At 37.5% G+C, this 25,360-nt stretch overlaps 2 protein-coding genes across 5 annotated transcripts in view; both read right to left on the bottom strand.

The window, feature by feature from the left end:
* Positions 1-13,921: 13,921 nt before the first annotated feature.
* LOC101891188 (uncharacterized) overlaps positions 13,922-25,360 on the bottom strand; it is a 332,789-nt gene continuing 321,350 nt past the window's right edge. For all 4 annotated transcript variants that reach the window (XM_059132139.1, XM_059132141.1, XM_059132142.1 and 1 more), the window contains 3 exons: positions 14,991-15,598; positions 14,731-14,928; positions 13,922-14,321 (listed from right to left, as the gene is read on the bottom strand). In XM_059132139.1, the coding sequence (XP_058988122.1) occupies positions 14,312-14,321; positions 14,731-14,928; positions 14,991-15,598 (816 nt within the window). In that variant the 3' untranslated portion in view covers positions 13,922-14,311. The remainder of the gene's footprint in view (positions 14,322-14,730; positions 14,929-14,990; positions 15,599-25,360) is intronic.
* Positions 21,065-24,266, bottom strand: LOC105262021 (uncharacterized). Its single transcript, XM_011295471.3, has 2 exons — positions 23,227-24,266; positions 21,065-23,159 (listed from the first exon to the last, which is right to left on the bottom strand). The coding sequence occupies exons 1-2, from the start codon at positions 24,130-24,132 to the stop codon at positions 21,171-21,173; spliced, it is 2,895 nt and encodes a 964-aa protein (XP_011293773.1). The 5' UTR covers positions 24,133-24,266; the 3' UTR covers positions 21,065-21,170.

The raw sequence follows: 25,360 nt of genomic DNA, 5'->3' as shown, positions 1-25,360 counted from the left end.
TTAAATACTTGTATAAAACCCCACAAAAAAGGCAAGACATAGAAAAAATTGTAATGTATGTAAATCCCGATCTTAAATATAAATTTTTAAATTTCAAATTGTAAAAATACTTTACTGTCGAAAATGTCAAAAACCTGTATAATGTGTATAAAACGTTTTATAAAGCCAGCAAATGCCATAAATGTTGAACATCTCACTAATTATTGGCCAAGAGTTATAAATTTTCCAAAATACATGAATGTCGCAAATGTCAGAAACCTGTAAAAAATGTATACAACCTATATGAAAGTCAAATATGACAGGGAAATATGAGCACGGGGATTGTTACTGTACGTAGAGAATGTTCAAAAGTAAAAAAGAAAGCCGAAAAGGTCAAACAATTGTATAGTTTTTTCAAAAATATAGAAATGCCGAAAACGTCAAATACTTCTATATAACACCAGAAAAATGCAAGACATAAAAAAATTACCTAGATACATTTGTATAAAAAAACATTTTCGCAATAAATTATAAATTGGGAAAATAATTTTTAGAAAAACAGTTTAAAAAAAATATTTTTTTTCAAATATAAATAAAATAATATTAAAAAAACAGTTTTTAAAAAATATATATTTTTTTAAATAAATTATTTATCGTTAAATTTTTCTTAAAAAAATGCGATAATAATTTATTGCAAAAAAAATTTTTTAGAAAAACTTAAACCGTTTTTTTTGACAACTTATTGTGAAAATAAAATATATATTTAAAAAAAAAAACAGTTTTAAGCAAATAATTTTTTTAAGTTTTTTTTTTTTTTTAATTGACCTTTTTTCTAAAAAATATTTTCGCAAAAAATTATTTATCGTTAAATTTTTTTTAAAAAAATCTGATAATTTGATAATTAATTTGATAAATTAAAAACGGGTTTTAAAAAATATTTTTTTTTTAAAAATTTTTATTAATTTTTAGAAAAACTATTTTTCAAACTGTTTTTCTAAAAAAATATTTTCGCAAGAAATTTTTATTATTTTTTTAGAAAAACTATTCATTTTTTTTTTTTTTTTGAAAGAAAATTAACCTTTTTTATAAAAAATATTGTCGCAATAAATTATTTATCGTTACATTTTTCTTAAAAAAATCTGATAATTTGATAATAATTTATTGCAAAAAAATTAAAAACCGGTTTTTAAAAAAAAATTTCAAACTGTTTTTCTAAAAAAATATTTTCGCAATAAATTATTATTATTTTTTAGAAAAACTATTTATTTAAAAAAAAAGAAAAAATGTAAAAAAAATATTTTTTTTACTTTTTTTTTGAAAGAAAATTAACCTTTTTTATAAAAAATATTGTCGCAATAAATTATTTATTGTTACATTTTTCTTTAAAAAATCTGATAATTTGATAATAATTTATTGCAAAAAAATTAAAAACCGGTTTTTAAAAAATATTTTTTTTTTCAAAAAAAAAAAAAAAAAAAAAAAAAAAAATCAAACTGTTATTCTAAAAAAATATTTTCGCAATAAATTATTATTATTTTTTAGAAAAACTAACGAAAAAATGTAAAAAAATATTTTTTTAATTTTTTTTTTTTTGAAAAAAATTAATCTTTTTTATAAAAAATATTGTCGCAATAAATTATTTATTGTTACATTTTTCTTTAAAAAATCTGATAATTTGATAATAATTTATTGCAAAAAAAACTAAAAAACCGGTTTTTAAAAAATATTTTTTTTTCAAAAAAAAAAAAAAAAAAAAAATTCGAACTGTTATTCTAAAAAAATATTTTCGCAATAAATTATTATTATTTTTTAGAAAAACTATTTAAAAAAAAAAAACGAAAAAATTTAAAAAAATATTTTTTTAAGTTTTTTTTTTGAAAAAAATTAATCTTTTTTTATAAAAAAATATTTTTGCAATAAATTATTTATCGTTAAATTTTTCTTAAAAAAATCTGATAATTTGATAATAATTTATTTCAAAAAAAAAAAAAACTAAAAACGGGTTTTTTAAAAATATTTTTTTTTATAAAAAAAAATTTTCAAACTGTTATTCTAAAAAAATATTTTCGCAATAAATTATTATTATTTTTTAGAAAAACTATTTATTTAAAAAAAAAAAAACGAAAAAATTTAAAAAAATATTTTTTTAATTTTTTTTTTGATAAAAATTAACCTTTTTTTATAAAAACTATTTTCGCAATAAATTATTTAACGTTAAATTTTTCTTTAAAAAATCTGATAATTTCATAATAATTTATTGCAAAAAAACTAAAGACCGGTTTTTAAAAAATATTTTTTTTTCAAAAAAAAATTTTTCAAACTGTTATTCTAAAAAAATATTTTCGCAATAAATTATTATTATTTTTTAGATAAACAGTTTATTTTTTTTATTTTTTATCGAAAAAAAAAAATATGTTTATATAACTGTTTTTTCTAAAAAATATTTTTACAACAAATTTTTTATGCCTAAATTTTTCTTCTAAAAAAATATTTTTGCAATAAATTATTAGTATTTTTTTAGAAAAAACTGTTTATTTTTTTATTTTTTTTATCGAAAAAAAAAATATTTTTATATAACTGTTTTTTCTAAAAAATATTTTTACAACAAATTTTTTATGTCTAATTTTGTTTTAAAAAAAAATCTAATATTATTATATAAAAACTACTTCTTTCCAATTATTCTTTCAAAAAATTTTTTTTTTAATACACACAAATTTTGTGTATTTCTGCAGGTCCTTGAAAATATCCTACTTCTTCTGCTCGGAATTAAATTTTATTTGCTTTTCATTATTTTGTTACAATCTAACAACATTACCTAGGCTATGCCAACCAATTCTTGGGGTAATGTCATTCCCAGTTGATTGCTGAATCCTTGATGGTCCCCCACTACCCCTTCTGTGTGTGTGTGTGTAAGGAAAGGACACGTATCACTTTTGCCATGATTGCACCATACATTTACACACACACACACGTATGCAAGAAATAAAATTCAATTTATATTTCTTGTTGCAAAACCAAGTCGTTGTACAGCTGCTGGTAGCAGGACACGAATATGCATTTCCATTTGCCTCTGTGTGTCATAGCAATATAGCAAAAGGATAACAACAACAACTGCGGAAAACTTGGCAAATAATAAACTAAAAACAAATTTAACCACATATGTATATAAGGGAGGACGCTTTTGCTACCTGGCATAGGCTGTCGTTCTACAGCTCCGATTGTTGTCAGACAACAACAACATAAATGGTGTTCCTGTATGTTGCCAAAGGAACATGTCCTCTGTACCTAGTTTTGTTATGAAAGCCCGCACAACAACCGGCATATCCTTTACCGGCAACTACGAAAAAACCTTATTAAATTCGGAAACAGTTTTCCGTTCCGAATCCCCTCATGTAAAAAAAATGTATGGCATGATGTTGTTTGGAAATAGGAAATGTTTTTCTTGTCATAAGTCCTGTCGACAAATAAATGGAAGCAATGACCTCAAAGCCGAAGACAAATTGCAGGCAAAATGAATATTTATTGCCGAAAACAGGAGGTAGATTTTCGCGGGGAAGAATGGAGAAAAAATTACTTTTACTTCCACGGCAACGGCTGGGAGGTTCCCGGGGGACCTCCTGGTCCTTGAACGTCTACAGAAACATTATTTTAATTTTTTTAAGTTTTAAGGACCATAATGACACCTTGGCAAGTTGTGAAGACCTAATTCGAGAATTCCATTTGTAATTCGAATTATTCGATTTGTAATTCAAATTAGGACAGAAAAAGTGGATAGCAGATTCTCATCTTCATGGCAGATCTTGAGTTAGTAAAAAAATGGGATGTCTGAAATATGAAGAGATTCGGATGCTTATTTCGGATTTTATAACCGTTTTGGTTATTCAAAATTTTGACACCTTGTGGGGGAGGTACCAGAAGGAATGGTCCGATCTGTACCATCTTTATAGCAGATCTTGAGTTGATGGAAATATTGAGATGTGCCAAGTCTGAAAGGAATCGGATGTTAATTTCGCGTTTTATGAGCTTCATTAAGTTTCCAAATGTTGACCCTTTGTGGGGGAGGTACTTGATGGAGTTGACCGATGTGGTCCATTTTCGCACCTGACTTAGCACTAATGCGGATATAAAGATTTCCAAAGTCGAAGCCAAATCGGACTATCCTTTCTCTTTCTGTGCAGTAGAATATTTTTTTGAAATGTCGTCCTTCTGTGGGGTAGGTACCAGAAGGAGTGGACCGATAGGAGCCTTGATCTTTTGTTCGGAGCTAGATCATGAAGCCTTGATCTTTTGTTCGGAGCTAGATCTGGTCATAAATCACCATAAACATTTCATCTGAACCTGTGAGCCCAGGAGTTTTTTCTTGAGTCAGTAGCAAGGTTTGTTGAAAGGTCGATTTTTTTCAAATTTTTGCTGTTGCAGATTTTTGACCGAATCTAGCTCCGAACAAAAGTGCAAGGCTTCATGACAAACCTAACAAGGCCCTCTCAAGTTTTAATTGACTCCGAGAATACCAGGGCTAAGTTGAGAGAGAGAGAGCCTTGCGAGGATAGTCATGAGGCCTTGCTCTTTTGTTTGAAGCTAGATCTGGCCATAAATCACGACAAGTGTATCAACTGAACATGTGAGCCAGGAGTTTTTCCTGAGTCCGTAGCAAGGTTTACCGAAAGGTAGAATTTAGCCAGATTTTTGCAGATCTAGCTCTGAACAAAATAACAACAAGGTCTCATTACAACCCTAACCAAGCCTCCCTCAATTTTTAATTAACCCTGAGCATACCTGGGAAAACTGAGAAAGATTGCCTTGTGATGGTCATGGCGCCTTGCTCTTTTGTTCGGAGCTAGATTGGGTCATAAATCACCATAAACATATCGTCGGAATTTGTGAGGTCTGGAGTTTTTCTGGAGTTCATGGCAAGGTTCGTTAAAAGGCCGTTCTCTTTGTAAGCAGTGTTGTCATCTTGAGGTTTGTCGCAAGACCTAACCAAGGCTCTCTTAAGCTGTAATTGACCCCGACCATACGTGAAAAATTTGAGTTGGGCCTTGTAGGGATGGCCATGAGGCCTTGATCTTTACTTCGGAGCTAGATGTGGTCAATTGTACTTTTGAGGTGAGGAGTTTTTCTCGAGTCTCTGGCAAGGTTTGCCCAAAGGCTCTTCTCTTTGAAAGCTGTGATGTCATTTTGAGGATTGGCGCAAGATCTTGTCAAGAAGGACATGAATTGAACATCAAAAGCCAAATAAACTTCGGAGGAGTCAAGGAGGGTCGGAATGGACATCTTTCTCAATCCAATGCTTGGGGAAGACGTCCTTTCCAACTCTAGTCGGAGCTAGATTGGGTCAAACGATTAATATATATTCTGAACCTGTGAGGCCAGGAGTTTTTCTCGAATACCAGGCAAGGTTTACCGAAAGAACCTTGCATGCTCATAAATTAGGAGAATCTCATTTATTGGACCTCCAATGCCAAATAATTTTCGAATAAGTTAGGAAGTGTCTAGAAAGTCCTTAATAAGCGGGTTCGTAAAGAAGTTTTTTAAAAAAATTCGAATAGTTTTCAACTCAGTGCCTGAAGACTTTGAAGGTTTACAGTTGCTCTATAATTGACTTGGTGGATGCCTATGTGGAGACAAGGCCTGAGTCCAGAGATCGAGTCACTAGTCACGAGAATCACATCAACTGAACTTATAAGGCCAACTAAATTTCGGCGAAGATAGGGAGTGTATTCAGAGTCCATAATAAGGTCTGCGGGCCGGAATTTATAATTTCTCTAAGCCTTTGAGAAGCGTCGATAATTGTCCTAATTTTTTTAGGATCCAACAGAAGAGTCTGAATACTTCGAAAATTTACAGATGTTTTTTTTTTAACCCTAGAATGCTTTTGTAGGGCCAAATAAATTTCGCAGAAGTTAGGGAACATTTGCAGAATCCTTAATAAGGTCTGCGAGGCGAAACTTATATGTTCTCCTTGGAAAGGTATAGAGAAAGGATGTTTGGGAAGCTGCGATTAATGCCCTAAATTTGTTAGGGTCCAATAGAAGAGACTGAATACTTCGAAAATTTATTTTTTTTTAACCCGAGAATGCCTTTGTGAGGCCAAATAAATTTCGGAGAAGTTAGGGAGCATTTGCAAAATCCTTAATAAGGTCTGCGAGGCGGAAATTATATTTTCTCCTTGGGAAGGCATAGAGAAAGCACGTTTAATGTTTTCCGTTTTTTTTTTTTTTTTTGTGATGTTTTGCTATTTTCTTCACCCCTAGGATGGGTTTGTAAGTCCGCCTAAGAGTTAAAATACATTTCGAAGAATTTAAGGAGTGTCCTTTGAGTCCTTGTCAAACTTTGCTATTTAGTTGACCTCGATAATGGCTTTGCAAGACATGAATCTTAAATAGACCTAATAAGCGCAAGTCATTGTCCTTCTGCGGTAGATTGGGCATAAATTACGATAATCGTATTTACTGAACCTTTAAGGCCAAATAAATTTCGAAGATGTTAAAAAGTGTTTTTAGAACCTTTTTTAAAATTGCTATGGGAAGTGAATCGGATCGTCGATTGCCTGATGATACCCCTTGAAAGCCACAGAACAATTACTCTCTTTTCACTCTGTCATCAGATGCCTTTTTGTAACACATCGTCGGCTGTCACCGCTCAATATTTTGGGGCTGCCTATGTGATTCTCAGCTGCTTCATATTCCGCCTGGCCATTCAGTTATTCCCCATCTACCGAACCACACCTCCATTTCCTGCAATAATTTGCCATTTTTTAAAATTTCCAAAAAAAAAATCTTGGAATGTTTCAATTTTTTTTTCGAAATTCATATGATTCCGCAATAAAGCACACCTTCAAGGACATACCTTATATATTTTTTTTTTCTTGGCGCCATAAAGTATGCTCTTTCCCTTTACTTTTATATCACCATTACTTCACAGCCATCCCATTACTACGGCACAAATTACCTGAGCGAGAAACTTCCACCACTAATGGCCATAATTTTTGTCTTAAGAATTATTACCCTGAGGTAGGACGGAGAGAAAAAACTATAAATTACCCCAATACCAAAGACGGTAATAATAATGACTACTGTTGAAATAACACACTATGGGGGAGGAGGTGGGAGAAGGAGAGGTTTTGGGCATTAAATGCAACTGAAAACACATAGAGCTATACAAAATTGCATTGTATCGGGGGTTGGTTTGTATATTGAGGTGTAGGGGGGAAAGTGGAACAAAATGAGGGAGAGAAATTGGGAAAAAAGTTATTTTTCAAATCAGAAATTTCCAAATTTGAAAATCTAAACAATTACGAAATCTCAAACCAAACAAAGAACAACTTTCGAAGTTAGGTTATAAAAAAGAGAACCTTGACATTTATAAAAGGATATGAATGATTTATAAAAGGATATAAAAGGATACAAATTATCTTAGAAAAGGCTCAGTGCATTGCCAGGTTATGCCAAAGACACTGCCAGGCGAATGACCGGGGGGAGATGTCGCCCCTTTGAAATTATCCAGAGTTCTCCTAGAGAGTGATAGCCCTCCACAGAGTTCCAGGTCTATTTCGCAGGTATCAAAATGAACATATGTCCGGCAAGATGAATTAAAATTTAATTAGCAAAGACACAAACCGATGTAATTTTTCCCCCGGCTCAGAAAGGGTTATTAAAGAGAGAGAGGCAGAGAGAGAGAGAGAGGGGGGACATAGTAGACAAGAGAAAAATTAAAGGTATTTTATTTTAATTTTGTTTTATAAAAACGGAACACAAATGAAGGTGTGAATTGAGGCTTTTCCCAAATGAAAGGTCTTGAGGAGTACTGTCCGAATATATACCTTATGGGAAAAAAATCTCAACCCTGTTCCCCTCTTAGTTTCTGTTCAGAGGACCCTTTTATCCCGGAGTTCCCCCAAATTGAGCGATAATTTTTCAGAAAATTCTCCCAAATGAAAGGTCTCGAGGAGTACTGTTCGAATATACATATATGCCTTATAAGCAAAAAAATCTCAACCCTCTTCCCCTCTTAGTTTCTGTTCAGAGGAGCCTTTTATTCGGAAGTTCCCTCAAATTGAGCGATAATTTTTCAGAAAATTCGAAAAATTCCTAAGTCTGAAATTTTCTTTTGCCAATAAGGTCCATATTTTGGACAGTACTGCTCGAGCACTGCCTTTCAGTTGGGCCGCTCCATTTTTTAATCGTATATTATGGGTTTTAAATCGGGAGTTAACTTCCCTCTTTAGGTTAAGGGGTTGAGGACATAAAAGTTTTGGGTCCGACAACTCTAATTCCCCTTCCGAGTTTTAAATTTTAAGTCGGGAGTTAACTTCCCTCTTTAGGTTAAGGGGTTGCGGACAACTCTAATTCCCCTTCCGAATTTTAAATTTTAAGACGGGAGTTAACTTCCCTCTTTAGGTTAAGGGGTTGAGGACATAAAAGTTTTGGGTCCGACAACTCTAATTCCCCTTTCAAATATACATCCGAATGATATCCATGGGAATTCCATCCGATTTCGCTTCGAAAATCGTCTAAAACTTCAGACTTTCATCCGATCCGATCAACCACTCCATATAACTTTCGGTCAGAAGTCGGACCTAATATGCATTCGAAATCGGAAATATCATCCGATTTTCGGTACGAAGTTTGACCGAAATCCGGTTCGCTGGGTACCTGATAGAGACCCCAGAAACAGATACAAAGATTATTCGACGAAGAAACAAGTCCCCCGGGGGTTCTAGGACGACTAGCCGATGTATTTCGGCAAAAAATTCAAGATGACGTGGAGAAATCGTCTGCGTTTTTTTTCGAAAAAATAATTTGGCGCCCAACGTAAACTTCAAAAATTTAATCCTGAAATCTTACTAAAGTGCTTTTACCGAAAAAACTCTTTAGAGAAAATGGCGCCCAACGTGGAGCTTACACTAGGCAGATGAAAGAAATAAGGAATTATGCCATAATCTGCTATGGAGAAATAAAATAATTCAGTAGCGAAAAGAAAAACAGCAGTTATGGATACCCAGTCGGAAAAAGACTCCAGAGACAGATACTAAGATTAGTTGACGAAGAAACAGGACCTTAGGGGTTCTAGGACGACGCGCTGAGGTATCTCGGCGAGAAATGACAAAATGACGTCGAGAAATTGTCTGTTTAAGAAAATGGCGCCCAACGTGGGGCATATATTAAGCAACGAAGAAATAAGGAATTATGCCATAATGATTGTGTAGGTCCACGACGTCGTATAGCCCCCATATAAGGGTATCTCCCGATATTCGGTATTTTTGTGATTCTGGCGACATTATTCACCGGAAATGTTTCAAATTTTGTATGTGAAGTTGGTAATGGCTACTACAGCCTACGTCAGAAAATTGTTCGTGCCGGTCCACGCCTTCGTATAGCCCCCATATTAAGGTACCTCCCTATTGTCGGTATTTTGAGGATTTTGGCGACATTATTCACCGGAAATGTTTCAAATTTGGTATTTGAAGTTGGTAATAAATACTACAGCCTTTGACAGAAAATTGCCTGTGCAGGTCCACGTCTTCGTATAGCCCCCATATAATGGTACCTCCCGATATTCGGTATTTTAGTGATTCTGGCGACATTATTTACCGGAATTATTTCAAATTTGGTATTTGAAGTTCGTAATGGATACTACAGCCTGTGACAGAAAATTGTCTGTGCCGGTCCCCATCTTCGTATAGCCCCCATATAACGGCACCTCCCGATATTCGGTATTTTAGTGATTTTGGCTAGGTTATTCACCCGAATTGTTTCAAATTTGGTATTTGAAGTTCGTAATTAATATTACAGCCTATGACAGAAAATCGTCTATGCAGGTCCCCGTCTTCGTATAGCCCCCATATAAGGGTATCTCCCGATATTCGTTATTTTAGTGATTCTGGCGACATTATTTACCGGAATTGTTTCAAATTTGGTATTTGACGTTCGTAATGGATACTACAGCCCATGACAGAAAATTGCCGGTGCAGGTCTACGTCTTCGTAAAGCCCCCATATAAGGGCATCTCCCGATATTCGGCATTTTGATGATTCTGGCGACATTATTTACTGGATTTTTTTTTAAAAATTTGGTATATGAAGTTTGTAATGAATACTACAGCCTTTGACAGAAAATTGTCTTTGCAGGTCCCCGTCTTCGTATAGCCCCATATAAGGGTATCTCCCAATATTCGGTATTTTAGTGATTTTGGCGACATTATTTAGCGGAATTGTTTCAAATTTCGAATTTGAAGTTCGTAATGAATACTACATCCCATGATAGAAAATTGTCTGTGCCGGTCCACGTCTTCGTATGGCCTCCATATAATGGTACCTCCCGATATTCGGTATTTTAGTGATTCTGGCGACATTATTTACCGGAATTATTTCAAATTTGGTATTTGAAGTTCGTAATGGATACTACAGCCTGTGACAGAAAATTTTCTGTGTAGGTCCACGTCTTCGTATAGCCCCCATATAATGGTACCTCCCGATATTCGGTATTTTGAAGATTTTAGCGTCATTATTTAGCGAATTTGTTTGAAATTTGGTATTTGAAGTTCGTAATGGATGTTACAGCCTGTGACAGAAAATTGCCTGTGCAGGTCCACGTCTTCGTATAGCCCCCATATAAGGTTATCTCCCGATATTCGTTATTTTAGTGATTCTGGCGACATTATTCACCGGAATTGTTTCAAATTTGGTATTTGAAATTCGTAATGGATAATACACCCTATGACAGAAAATTGTTTGTGCGGGGCCATGTCTTCGTATAGCCCCCATATAAGGATACCTCCCTATTTTCGATATTTTGATTATTTTGGCGACATTATTCATCGGAATTATTTCAAATTTGGTATTTGAAGTCCGAAGTGGATACTACAGCCTAAGACAGAAAATTGTCTGTGCAGGTGCACGCCTTCGTATAGCCCCATATAAGGGTACCTCCCGATATTCGGTATTTTAGTGATTCTGGCGACATTATTCATCGGAATTATTTTAAATTTGGTATTTGAAGTTTGTAATAGATACTACAGCCTATGACAGAAAATTATCTGTGCCGGTCCACGCCTTCGTATAGTCCCCATATAAGGGTACCTCCCGATATTCGGCATTTGAGTGATTTTAGCTACATTATTCATGGGAATAGTTTCAAATTTGTTATTTGAAGTTCATAATGAGTACTACAGGCTATGACAGAAAATTGTCTGTGCAGGTCCACGTCTTCATATAGTCCCCATATAAGGGTACCTCCCGATATTCGGTATTTTGATGATTTTGGCTACATTATTCACCGGAATTGTTTCAAATTTGGTATTTGAAGTTGGTAATGGATGTGACAGCCTATGACAGAAAATTGTCTGTGTAGGTCCACGTCTTCGCATAGCCCCCATATAAGGGTACCTCCCGATATTCGGCATTTGAGTGATTTTAGCTACATTATTCATGGGAATAGTTTCAAATTTGTTATTTGAAGTTCATAATGAGTACTACAGCCTATGACAGAAAATTGTCTGTGCAGGTCCACGTCTTCATATAGCCCCCATATAAGGGTACCTCCCGATATTCGGTATTTCGATGATTTTAGCGATATTATCCACAGGAATTGTTTCAAATTTGGTATTTGAAATTCGTAATTGATACTATAGCCTACGACAGAAAATTGTTCGTGCCGGTCCACGTCTTCGCATAGCCCCCATATAAGGGTACCTCCCGATATTCGGTATTTTAGTGATTCTGGCGACATTATTTACTGGATTTGTTTCAAATTTGGTATTTGAAGTTCGTAATGGATACTACAGCCTATGACAGAAAATTGTCTGTGCCGGTCCACGTCTTTGTATAGCCCCCATATAAGGGTATCTCCCGATATTCGGTATTTTGATGATTTTAGCTACATTATTCATCGGAATTGTTTCAAATTTGTTATTTGAAGTTCGTAATGGACACTACAACCTATGACAGAAAATTGTCTGTGCAGGTCCACGTCTTCATATGGCCCCCATATAAGGGTATCTCCCGATATTCGGTATTTTAGTGATTTTGGCGTCATTATTTATCCGAAATTTTTCAAATTTGGTATTTGAAGTTCGTAATGGACGTGACAGCCTATGACAGAAAATTGTTCGTGCCGGTCCACGTATGGCCCCAATATAAGTGTACCTCCATATTTTCGGTATTTTGAGGATTCTGGCGACATTATTCACCGGAGTTGTTTCAAATTTGGTATTTGAAGTTCGTAATGGATACCACAGCCTTTGACAGAAAATTGTCTATGCAGGTATACGTCGTCGTATAGCCCCCATATAAGGGTACCTCCCTATATTCGGTATTTTAGTGATTCTGGCGACATTATTCACCGGAATTGTTTCAAAATTGGTATTTGAAGTTCATAATAGATACTACAGCCTATGACAGAAAATTGTCTGCGCAGGTCCACATCTTCGTATAGCCCCCATATAAGGGTGCCTCCCTATATTCGGTATTTTGCAGATTTTCGCGACATTATTCACCGGAGTTGTTTCAAATTTGGTATGTGAAGTTGGTAATGGCTACTACAGCCTACGTCAGAAAATTGTTCGTGCCGGTCCACGCCTTCGTATAGCCCCCATATTAAGGTACCTCCCTATTGTCGGTATTTCGAGGATTTTGGCGACATTATTCACCGGAAATGTTTCAAATTTGGTATTTGAAGTTCGTAATTGATATTACAGCCTATGACGGAAAATTGTCTGTGTAGGTCCACGTTTTGGTATAGCCCCCATATAAGTGTATCTCCCGATATTCGGTATTTTTGATGATTTTAGCGTCATTATTTAGCGGATTTGTTTCAAATTTGGTATTTGAAGTTCGTAATGGATACTACAGCCTATGACAGAAAATTGTCTGTGCAGGTCCACATCTTCGTATAGCCCCCATATAAGAGTACCTCCCTATATTCGGTATTTTGAGGATTTTGGCGACATTATTTCCCGGAATTGTTTCAAATTTGGTGTTTGAAGTTCGTAATGGATGTGACAGCCTATGACAGAAAATTGTCTGTGCCGGTCCACGTCTTCGTATAGCCCCCATATAATGGTATCTCCCGATATTCGGTATTTTAGTGATTTTGGCGTCATTATTTATCCGAAATTTTTCAAATTTGGTATTTGAAGTTCGTAATGGATGTGACAGCCTATGACAGAAAATTGTCTGTGCAGGTCCACGCCTTAGTATAGCCCCCATATAATTGTACCTCCCGATATTCGGTATTTTAGCGATTCTGGCGACATTATTTATCCGAATTGTTTCAAATTTGGTATTTGAGGTTCGTAATGGATACCGCAGCTTATGGTAGAAAATTGTCTGTGCCGGTCCACGCCTTAGTATAGCCCCCATATAAAGGTACCTCCCTATATTCGGTATTTTAGTGATTCTGGAGACATTATTTATCCGAATTGTTTCAAATTTGGTATTTGAAGTTCGTAATGGCAACCACAGCCTATTATAGAAAATTGTCTGTGCAGGTCCACGTCTTCGTATGGCCCCCATATAAGGGTATCTCCCGATATTCGGTATTTTAGTGATTCTGGCGACATTATTCATCGGAATTGTTTCAAATTTGGTATTTGAAGTTCGTAATGAATACTCCAGCCCATGACAGAAAATTGTTTGTGTAGGTCCACGTCTTCGTATAGCCCCCATGTAACGGTTTTCAATTAAGTGGTAGTTTTCGGAAATTTTGAAAATTTTCGAGTTCCTTCCAAATGGTGGAGGGTATTAAAAGTTCGTCCCGGCCGAACTTATCTGCTTTTTTACTTGTTTTTTTATTTTTATAAATTTTATAAAATTTCGAAAATTCGTGGAAAATAAATAATTTTTTTTAAATAAATAAATAAATAAAAATATTAAAATTTAAATATTTAAAATTAAAAAATAAAAATTAAAAAAAATAATAAAAAACTCAAAACTTACCTTAAATTGTAATGAAAATGAAAAATTGTTATGTGCATGTGTTTGTGCGTGGGTAGTGGTGGATTGATTGGTTGGTTGGTGAGAGAAAATCATACGGCTCATATGTACAATGTAAAAAACCTTGGGTGTGAAGACAAACGGATGTGACGATCCCCAATTATGGTGTGGGGGTTTCTGCAACATCCATCCATCCATCCATGTCCATGGCGGGAGGGGTGGAGAGTAGAGAAAATCAAATCAACAGGTTTTGAGGTGATGCCGAAAGCAAAAACTAAACTAAAGTTGGTGTCTGGTTGGTGCATGATCGGAAATGTAAAAAAAACTCAAAATCGAAACGAATTCGAAAACAAAACTGATTTTCCAATTTTTTTTTCTTTGGGTGGGGAGGAGGTGGATTTATAAATAGCTATAAAAAAATTGAAAGAAAAATAGAAAAAAAAAAAGAAAATCAACTAAAGTTTTGTAGACTACATTGAAAGAGGTGGGGGGGGGAGGACAACACACATAAACAATTACAGCTCTAAGGGTTGTTGGCTTGGCTAAAATTTAGAGAGAGAGACTCAGAACTAAGAGTTCTTTAAAAGAGAGAAAATATCTCTTTTTTTCGTGAGGCCAGGAAGTTTTGATAACTAAGTTGGTGCTGTACATTTTTGGGGGGGGGGGGAGTTTGGGGAGAAGGGATTTTTAATCCCCTGAATTTAAAAAAAAATTGAAATTAAATTTTTTTTCGGAAAAATCAAAACTATTTTTTTTTTCACAAAAAGAAGTTTTAGAAAAAAAGCTGGCATTCTTTGTTTTATCTGATACCAGCCTACCTCGAATTTGGACTCGTCGATCTACTGCGCTGTTGATTTGTTTGATCGTTTACATAATGTACAATGGCCGAAGTGACCTCCTTGATGGAGGACTGGATCTCCGGGGTGACAGGCTGCAGTTTGCGGCTGGCCGCTGTGGGTGTGGTTTGGCTTGTGGGCGATGTGCGTTGCTGCTGCGACAAAAGGGAGGAGGCCAATCTGAAAGTTAAGAAAAAAAAAAATTTAAAAATAATTTCTCAAAAACATAAAAATCCGCTCACCTCTCATGGGCCGTTCTCTGTGACAGCTTCTCTTGGCTACGCCAACCCAAATAGGGCTGGCGCATTGAATTCCTTATCACACTGTGGCCACTGTTTACCGATATAAAGCTCGAATTGATGGGTCCGCCACGGGAAAATGAGCCACGCTGCGAAACGCTGGGTGAGGTCTGCGAGGAGTTCAAATGTGATGTGGACCAACGTGAAAATGCTCCACCACCGCCGCCGGCGCCGCCATGGCCAACAACACCAGCATGTCCACCACCCACCGTACCGTGACCATGACCGCCAGCCGTCTGACCGCCATGATGACTGTGCGCCGAGGGACTTAACAGCAAAGGACTACGATCGGAACGCTGGGAACCCAACGAACTGAGTGACGTGGTCTTTGAGTTAAGACCGGCCCAACGTCCAGAATCTTGGGTACGTTTGCGGGTGAAATTGCCAGGTTTGTAGGTGCCGGGACCGGTGCCATCGGGTGATTTTTGATTGTATTGCCTAAACCAGTCGGGTATGTTGAGACGTTGCAGCGAGGCCTGTATGCGTAGCTGATGTTCACTTAAGGCGGCCGGATTGTGATCGTGGGATTTTTGAAGCTCATTTTCGGGGGGCTGGAAAGGGGGAGAGAAAAAATAAATGATTAAAAATCCGATCGGAACGCAGAGGACAAAATTTATGACTAAAAAAAATTAAAATCAATTTTAGAATACTAGGAACCTTTCAATTACCGAATGGCGCCCAATGTGGGCGAACTTTAAAAATAAGTTAGGTAGGTGGGTGCTGGGTACCCCTCTAATGTTACAGTTATTTAATTTTCAAAATGGCGCCCATTGTGGGCGAATTTTGAGGCGAGCAGAAAATATGAGTTATACAGTAGCTTCGATTGGCGATTTGTCCGGTATTGACACCCTATCCGAGACAAAGCCTTCGGATTACTAACATCTCCACATTCGTGAGCCTCAAAATTAAATCTGGGAATCTTACCGATGTGCTACCACCGAGAAATCTCTTTATCAAAAAATGGCGCCCAACGTGGGGCTTATATTCAACAAAAGAGAAATAAGAAATTATTAATTCTAGGTACCTTCCTAAAATTACAGTGCTTTCAATTACAGAATGGCGCCCAATGTGGGCAACTTTTAAGCAGATCCGAAAATAATAATTTTACAGTAGCTTCGATTGACGATTGGTTCGGCATTGACACCCTATCTGAGAAAAGATCACCGGAAAAATTAAATCTGGGAATCTTAACGATGTGCTTCCACCGAAAAAAATCTCTTTATCAAAAATGGCGCCCAACGTGGGGCTTATATTAAGCAAAGGAGGAAAAATAAATTATTAATTCTAGATACTTTTCCAATATTACAGTTCATTCGATTACATAATGGCGCCCAATGTGGACGACTTTTAAGAAGAACAGAAAAAATGAATTTTACTGTAGCTTCGATTGGCGATTGTTCCGGTATCGACATCCTATCCTAGGCAAGATCAGCGGAAAAATTAAATCTGGAAATTTTTACCGATATTCTTGCACCGAAAAATCTCTTTATCAAAAATGACGCCCAACGTGGGGCTTATATTCAACAAAAGAGAAATAAGAAATTATTAATTCTGGGTACTTTCCTAAAATTACAGTTCTTTCAATTGCAAAATGGCGCCCAATGGGGGCGAATTTTAAGCAGAACAGAAAAAAATAATTTTACAGTAGCTTCAATTGACGATTGTTCCGTCATCGACACCCTATCCGAGGCAAGACCACCGGAAAAATTAAATCTGGAAATTTGTACCGATATTCTTGCACCGAAAAATCTCTTATCAAAAATGGCGCACAACGTGGGACTTATATTAAGCAAAGAAGAAATAAGCAGTTATGCCATAATTTGCTATTGGGAAACTATAACCAATCACCGGATATGGATATCACACCTCAAAGAGACCCCAGAGACAGATACTAAGGTAACTCGACGAAGAAACAAGACCCCATGGGTTCTACAACGACTCGCCGAGGTAGTTCGACGAGAATTTCGAAATTATGTCTAGGAATTCTCTGTTGTTTCCCCGAAAATGAACTGGCGCCCAACGTAATTTTCAAAAATTAAATCTGGAAATATTAACGAAGTGCTTCCACCGAGAAATCTCTTTAAGAAAATGGCGCCCAACGTTGGACCTTTATTAAGCAAAGGAGAAATAAGGAATTATGCCATAATCTGCTGTGGGAAAGAAGATTCCCCAGAGACAGATACTTAGATTACTCGACGAAGAAACAACACCCCAGGGGTTGTAGGACCAACTCGCCGAGGTATTTCGGTGAGATTTTCGAAATTTCGACTAGAAATTGTCTGTTTAAGAAAATGGCGCCCAACGTGAGACTTATATTAAGCTAAGGAAAGGAATAAGGAATTATACCGTAATCTGCCATTGGGGAAAGGATAATTTAGTAGTGAAAAAAACAAATCGTCCGATATGGATACCCTACCTGAAAAAGACCCCCAGGGACAGATTCTTATATTACTCGACAAAAAAAGAAGTCCCCAAGGGGTTCTAGAAAGACTCGCCGAGGTATTTCGACGAGAATTTCGAAAGACGTTGAGAAAATGTCAGCTATGGGGAAATGAGGATTCAGGATACCCTACCTGAAAAAGACCCCAGGGACATATTCTAAGATTATTCAACGAGGAAACAATCCCTTAGGATTTTCGACTCTACGTAGAATTTCGAAATGACATCTATAAATTGTCCGTTTTTTTTGTCTCGAAAATAAAATGGCGCCCAACATGAGGCTTTCATTAAATGAAGAAAAAATAAACTATTTTGGATGGAAATGAGATAATTGTTTGGTGAGTATCGATTATCAGCCTTTGGGAATTCCAAACCAAATCGCGCCCAATGTGGAGCAACCATTAGACAAATGACAATTAGGAATTGATTCGATTCCCAGTTTCGGGGGGAGAGATTCTTCATTTAAATCCTCTAATATTGGAGACTGATTGCTCAGTTTCTGGAGATTGATATCTAGATTTCACAGTAGAGTATCCTCCGTTCTTGAAGATTGTTTCCTCGGTAGGAATATATAATGGCGCCCAATGTGGAGCTACCATTAGACAAAAGACAATTAGGAATTGATTGATTTCCCAGTTTCGCGATGCACTGGTTCTTCACTTGAATCCTCGAATACTGAGGACGTATTGCTGAGTTTCTGGAGATTGAATCCTAGGTTTCTCAGTTCTATATCCTTCGTTTCTGAGGATTGATAAAGGATGATTTCCCACCTTTGGGTGGACTGATTCTTTAGTTGAATCCTCAAATATTGAGGACTGATTGCTCAGTTTCTGAAGATAGATTTCTCGGTTTCTCAGTTCTATATCCTCCGTTTCTGAGGACTGATAAAGGATAGTTTCTGAAGATTGAAGGAGGATGATTTCCAAGTTTTGTGGGCAACTGATTCTACAGTCGAATCCTCGGATAGTGAGGACCGATTGCTCAGTTTCTGGAGATAGATTCCTCGGTTTCTCAGTTCGAAGGCTTGATGGAGGATGATTTCCTAGTTTCGGGACGACTGATTCTTCAGTAGAACTCTCGGATATTCAAGATTGATTACTTAGTTTCTAGAGATTGATTCCTAGGTTTCTCAATACTATAAGCTCCGTCTCTGAGGGTTGATGGAGGATGATTTCCCAATTTCGGGACGTATAATTCTTCAGTTGAATCCTCAAATATTGAAGACTGATTGCTCAGTTTCTCGAAATTGATTCTAAGGATTATCTTTGAGGTATCCTCCGTTTCTGAGCATTGACTTCTGATTTTCAAATAGAAATGGCGCCCAATGTGGAACAATGTCCATTAGACAAAGGACAATTAGGAATTGATTGATTTTCCAGTTTCGGGACGACTGATTCTTCAGTTGAATTCTCGGATATTGAGGATTGATTGCTGAACGTCTAGAGATTGATCTCTATATTTCTAAGTTTTGGGGGGAACGGTTCTTCATTTGAATCCTCGGATATTGAGGACTGATTGCTCAGTTTCTGGAGATTCTTTCCTAGGTTTCTCATTTCTATATCCTCTGTTTCGGAAGATTGATGGTGGATGATTTCCTAGTTTAGGGGCGACTGACACTTTAATTGAATCCTTTGGTCTGCAAAGTGTTTTTCAGTTCCTAAGAACTGGTTCTGTAATCCTCCTTTCCCGTGGATTGATTCCTGACTTTCTGGGGATTCTTTCCTCAGCTTCCGAGTACAGAATCTAAAGTTTCTGAGGATTGATCGGTCAATGTCCAAAGATTTAATCCTCAACATTGGTTCTTAGGTTTTTATTTTTCAGTCCATGAGAAGTTTTAGGATTCCTGAGTTTCCTCAGTTGCCGAAGAATGAAGAAAAATTTATCTGTCTCTGGCGAATAAATCTTCGAAATGATTGATTTTCAGGTTATTTGGGGATTGTTTCTTTGGCCTGCAAAGATTAATTTGGTTGAGAACCGATAACTGGTTCTAGGTTTCTGTTCTAAAGAATCCTCATTTCCTCCTTTCTTGATTCCTGACTTCCTGGGGATTCATTCCTCAGTTTCCGGGTATAGAATCTATACTTGCTGAGGACTGATCGGACAGTGTCCCAAGATTGAAACCTCAGATTATGAGCACTGATTTCTTGATCTTACAGTATTGATTTTTTAGCTTATGAGGATTGATCGCCGAGTTTTAGGAGATTTTTTTTCTCAAATTCCGAAGAATGAGGAAAAATTCCTCTGGCGATAAATTTTCGAAATTATTGATTTCCAGGTTTTTGGAGGATGGCTTCCTTGGCCTGTAAAGATTTTTTCGGTGGTTGAGAAATGGTTTCAATTACTGACTTTAGAATCCTCCTTTCCCCTAGATTGGTTCCTGACTTGCTGAGGATTTTTTTCTCAGCTTCCGAGCATAGAATCTATAGTTGTTGAGGTCCGATCGGTCAGTGTTAAAAGATTGAATCCTCAGCACCGGTTTCTTGGTATTGATTTCTCGGTCTATGAGCAGTGATTCCTGAGCTTTAGGAGATTGTCTCCTCAATTTCCGAAGAATCAAGGAAAATTCCTCTGCTTCTGGCGATTAAATCTATGGAAATAAATCTTCGAAATCTGTGAGGACTCATCGGCCAGTGTCCATAGATTGAATCCTCAGTTTATGAGCACTGATTCCTCGATCTCGTAGTATTGATTTCCCGGTCTTTGAGGAGTTATTCTTGAGTTATAGGAATTGAGTTTTCCTCAATTTCCGAAGAATGAAGAAAAATACCTCTGTCTCTGGCGATAAATCTTCGAAATGATTGATTTTCAGATTATTTGAGGATTTTTTCCTTGGCCTGCAAAGATTTTTTTCGGTTCCTGAAAACTGGCTCTTTGTTTCTGTCCTGTAGAATCCTCCTTTCCCGTGGATTGGTTTCTGACTTCCTGAGGATTATTTTTTCAATTTCCGAGTATAAAATCTAGGACTGATCGGGCGGTGCTCAAAGATTGAATCCTCAGCTTATGGCCATCGATTCCTTGAACTCGTACTCTCGATATCTCGGTCTATGGGGAGTGATTCCTGAGTTTTTGGAGATTTTTTCCTCAATTTCCGAGAAATGAAGAAAAAATTCCTCTGCTTCTGGCGATTAAGTCTATGGACATAAGTCTTCGAAATCTGAGGACTCATCGGCCAGTGTCCAAAGATTAAATCCTCAGTTTATGAGCTCCGATTCCTTGATCCCGTGATTTTGATATCTCGGTCTATGAGCCGTGATTTCTGAGTTTTAGGAGATTATCTCCTCAAATTTTCAAAGAATGAAGAAAAATTCATCTGCTTCTGGCGATTAAATCTATGGAAATATATCTTTGACATCTGTGAGGACTCGTCGGCCAGTGTCCGTAGATTGTATCCTCAGTTTATCAGCTCTGATTCCTTGATCCCGTGCTCTTGATAAATTGGTCTATTCCTGAGTTTTAGGAGATTTTCTCCTCAATTTCCGAGAAATGAAGAAAAATTCCTCTGTTTCTGGAGATTGATTCTAAATCTCCAGAATCTCATCATATCTGTCTTCAAAATTTTCCTCCATTAAAATAAAAAACCGCGTAGAATTTTCTAGGAAAAAAGTCATTGTATTTTCAATTCTTACAAACTAGTCGAGATCTTTTGAAGACCTCCGACACGACCAAAAAATAAAAAACTTATAGCTAAACATAAACTTCCCGCTGGCTACGCAGCACATTCATAACACGATCCATGTGATGGGTGCAGGCATTAAGACGAACATCTGCGTAGCGACTCAAGAAGAACATATAACGTTCCAGTTCGTCGAGCGAGCAATGCTGGAAGCCATTACTCTTGCCGATACGTCGTATATCCGCAACGATATTTTTGAGTAACGGCAAATATTCCGGTGATTCCTGTAGGGCTTCCAAGGCATCATAGGAGGTGACGGGTGAGCTATGATACTGGGAAAGACGTCCTTGCAGCGTACTTAAACGGCGATGTTGATTCTCCAGGATTCCCATTAAATTGTCAATGGAGGTTAGAGATTTGTCGGTTTCCTCCACTCGCCTGGCTTTGGATTTCACAAACAGCTGATCCAGAGGTTCATTTTCATACTCCTGGCCAAAGGAATCCAGGAGAGCATTTTCACTGTATCGGGTCATGGTGGTGGCGGAGGTGGTGGCTGTGGCGGGATCCTCAGAATTTAGCGTTGTAAAATCAAAACTCCTACTGTCAAATGGAGATATGGAGGAACAGGGCGAATCAATTTCCCGAAAATCATCGCTTTCGAAATCAAATTGCGAGGGCGGAAACTTCACTGGCCAATTGGTTTTCGACCTGGCTGGCAGGCTAAGGCGACTGCTGGTGCGAAACATAACAGGAGCTCTCCCGGAAATGCTGCTATCCCTCGATGACTTGCTATAGCTACCCAGCGAATATTTGGGATTTGTTGACGTCAGCGAGACATTTTGCCAATTTTCAATGGGCGAACCGACATTGGAGAACTCTATGTCATCTATGCCAAAGTGTAGCTCTCCCGTTTCTTTGACGGAAACCTTGAGGAAGGCAAAAAGTCGTTGAATCTTCTCAGGGCTTAGGTATTTGCCACTGAAAGGCAATGTCATGTCCTCCGTGGAAAACCAATAATGGGAACTTTCCTGGTTACTGGAGGGCAGGCGTTGTGAAATATGGGTATCCTCTTGTTTGCCACGCAAGCCAAACTTCTGGCCATCTATGCCAAAATTGATGGGCTTATTGTCCGGGCATCTCTGGCGAAAGATTTCATAGAGCAGCTTCAACCTCTCGGCTTCGTTGGGGAAAATTTCCAAGGCCACATAAAAATCTCCGGATTTTATCCAAAACCTTGAAGATTCCGGCATAGGTTCCTTGCGCCGCGTATCCTCCATTTCTCTGGTGGAGGCATTGTTGTACATGAGATTGGCATTGCTTTGGCTGCGCGACAACTCCTTGTCATCCAACTCCCATGAATGGTCCTCCCTTATCACCTGCATGGCAATGGAGGAACTACGCCGGGAATCGGTGTCATAAACTGAACGATGTCGTGGAGGCTTGGCGCTCCGACTGATGGGTATGGGACTAACCGATTGCTGAGCCACACTACCGGTTTCATTAAAGGCCGAACTGAGATTCCTGGAACCCTGACGTTTGATGGGCGTGGAATAGCATCGTTGATTCTCCTCAAATTTCCCCAAGGAACGATTCAAGATACCCTGGGATTTACTTTTCCTTCGAATGGGACTATCGAATTCATTGGAACCCGTTTCGAAACCCAAATCGAAACTATCGGAAATTTGTCGAGAATTTGTCTGTCTCCGTCCCGCGGAGGAGGAGGAGCAGGAGGATATAAGCGATTGATCACTGATTGGTAGCCGTTTCAGATTCAGTGAAGTGTTGAGAATACCCTTGGCAGGTCTTAGCTGTAGCTGGCTGTGGTTGGCCTCTTCGTTGGGGGATTTGAATTTCCCCTGAGGCCTAGGTCTGGCCAGGGCAATTCTTGTTGCTTGCATTTTGTTTTCCGTTTCCGAATCGGTACTGGACAGCGTGCGTGTTTCCACCAATGAATTGTCTTTTCGCCAACTTAAACTGCGGCGTAGCTTCTTTTTCCTCTGGGGTTTGATGGGTGTGCCACGTTGGGCGCCATTTTCTATCGGAGATTCCTCGCTGGTGATCTGGAGGGAAAAAATTGATCTCTTTAGCATGGTTTCCGGATGACGTTTTTAAAATTTCCAAACTTACCTTGGTTTCCATGGAATCTTCGGTTTCGGAGTTCTTGCCCGACGTAGATTCCACTTCTGAGCTGGGAGTTTCGGAATTATTCGTAGTTGATATAGTAAATGTTTCGGTGATGGGTTGTGCCTCAGAATCTGAGGACATTTGAGTGGAGCTTGTATTCCTGCTGTCTCGGGGGGAAACAAGTCCGGAGTTGGGTATACCAGGAGCCCTTCGCTTCTTGCGGGATTTACGCACCGAGGACCTTACGAAGCCGGAATTTTGTTGTATTTCTTGAAGTCTGGTCATAATTTCATGGTGGAATTGTTCCGCTTGATGTGTAGAATAACTGGGAGAAGAAATTTGGGCATCCTCTTTAAAATACAAACTTCGGGATCTTCGTATCTTGTCCGCGGAATTCATTTGGTTGTCCAAATCTGTCCTCAATTTTTCAAGAGTTTTCTGGTCCAGAGACTTCGATCTTTTGGGTCTTCCTTGACAAGAACTTGCTGATGAATTGTTGAGGTCCTCAGTTTCCATTTTTTGAATCTGATCCTCCTTCGTGAAGTCTCGCCCACTTCTCAATTCATCTGCCTCCTGCCTGGCGGATTCCATGGTAACTTGATGTTCCTTCTTGATTTGTCTGCCTCGGGTTCGTGGCAGCGTGAATAATTTCGCCAGAGCCGACTGGGTGGCACTCCTTGGTTGCAGCGACAGCTCATTGGCCAAATTATTATAGCTTCTGGTCAGGGAATTGCGGCGCATGATTTTGGAGAATTTATTGTTCAGAATCGAAGCCATGCGTTTGACTTTGAATTTTTTGAGGAGTTTGGTTTTGAATGGTTTCGGGTTTTCTGAATTCACCTTCGGATTTTCTGCCATCGTAGATTTTTGTGGGGTTGACGGTACTTCTGGGAAGGTTTCGATTGCCATTTTTTGTTAGGAAAAAATGATTTAAAAATATAAGCGTTTGTGCTTTGAGCCTTGTTAACGTTAGACGTTGCAGTTTAGAACTGACTGGTAATTCTTGGCTGTGCTCTAGTTTTTATAAGGCCTGAAATTGATCCTGCGCCGATTTTATGATCCTCAGGTTGTTTCCGTGGCAGGCAGGTAGTAGGATAACTGTTTTATAGTTGGAATTTTTAATGCGCCGACGATCTCCTACGCATAAGCCCTGACTTTTGACAGGTAGGTAGGAAGGTAGGGAAAGTTCGGCAAGAGCAGCTGTCTTTTGCGGGGATTTCCCACGAATCATTTACCATCTTTTGGTTTAACGGCACTTATTTGAAACGCAATTCGCTAATTGGTTTCCCAGAAGAATGCGGTATCAGAATATTGGAATTGTAATAAGAAAATGCCGAAGATTGCATCGCACATTTTTTCCAAGAAAACTGTCCACGAGAATTATAAGAAAACACTTTTGAGGATCTTTATTTACGCGGGGACCATTTTTCGGTATAAAAAAATGCTCACCAGGTCTGGGCAGAATTTATGAGAAACTTAAGGACAAGCATAAAATTCCATTAAAAATTTCTATAACTAGTGTTTGTAAGATATTGGGGCTTATATTTTTCAGTAAAATCTTATAGGTACAGGTTTTATTTGTTCTGAGACCTTCGGTAGAATTTGATGAAGAGCATTTTGTTCCTTGGGTGCACTACTCTACCCATGATACTTGGTGGAATAATGTCAATTTTTTAAAAGTCTTATAAAATATACATTAAATATTGAAATTTTTAATTTTTCTAAAAAGGGTCCGTAAGACCCATACAGCGAAAAGCTAGGGGATAATAATGGTTTAGAAAAACATTTCTTATAGGCTGCTAAATATTTTTCCCGAACACACTATATACCTCAAATGTAAGGATCCCTGAGAAACCTAGAGAAACAAAAGGATACTTTCATTGAAAATCTTCGGAACTATTTTCATTCTGTGTAAGTTGGAATCTTATGGTCAATTTTTTGGGTAAATATTATAACTACAGCTTTCAGTTAATCTGCGACCTATAGTAGAATTTGATGGAGATTATTTTGTTCTTTGGTTGCATTCCTCTAAAGTGATGTCTGGTAGGGGAAATGGTCCACTTCTTTGAAATATCACAAAAAAGGCATAAAAAGTGAAAGATTTTTCAAAGAGGTACCAAAAAGACCCATTCAGCGA

This window comes from Musca domestica, unplaced genomic scaffold (assembly GCF_030504385.1).
Source record: "Musca domestica strain aabys unplaced genomic scaffold, Musca_domestica.polishedcontigs.V.1.1 110, whole genome shotgun sequence".
In the NCBI taxonomy this organism is placed as follows: domain Eukaryota; kingdom Metazoa; phylum Arthropoda; class Insecta; order Diptera; family Muscidae; genus Musca; species Musca domestica.
This window is presented reverse-complemented; position numbering and strand designations above follow the sequence as displayed.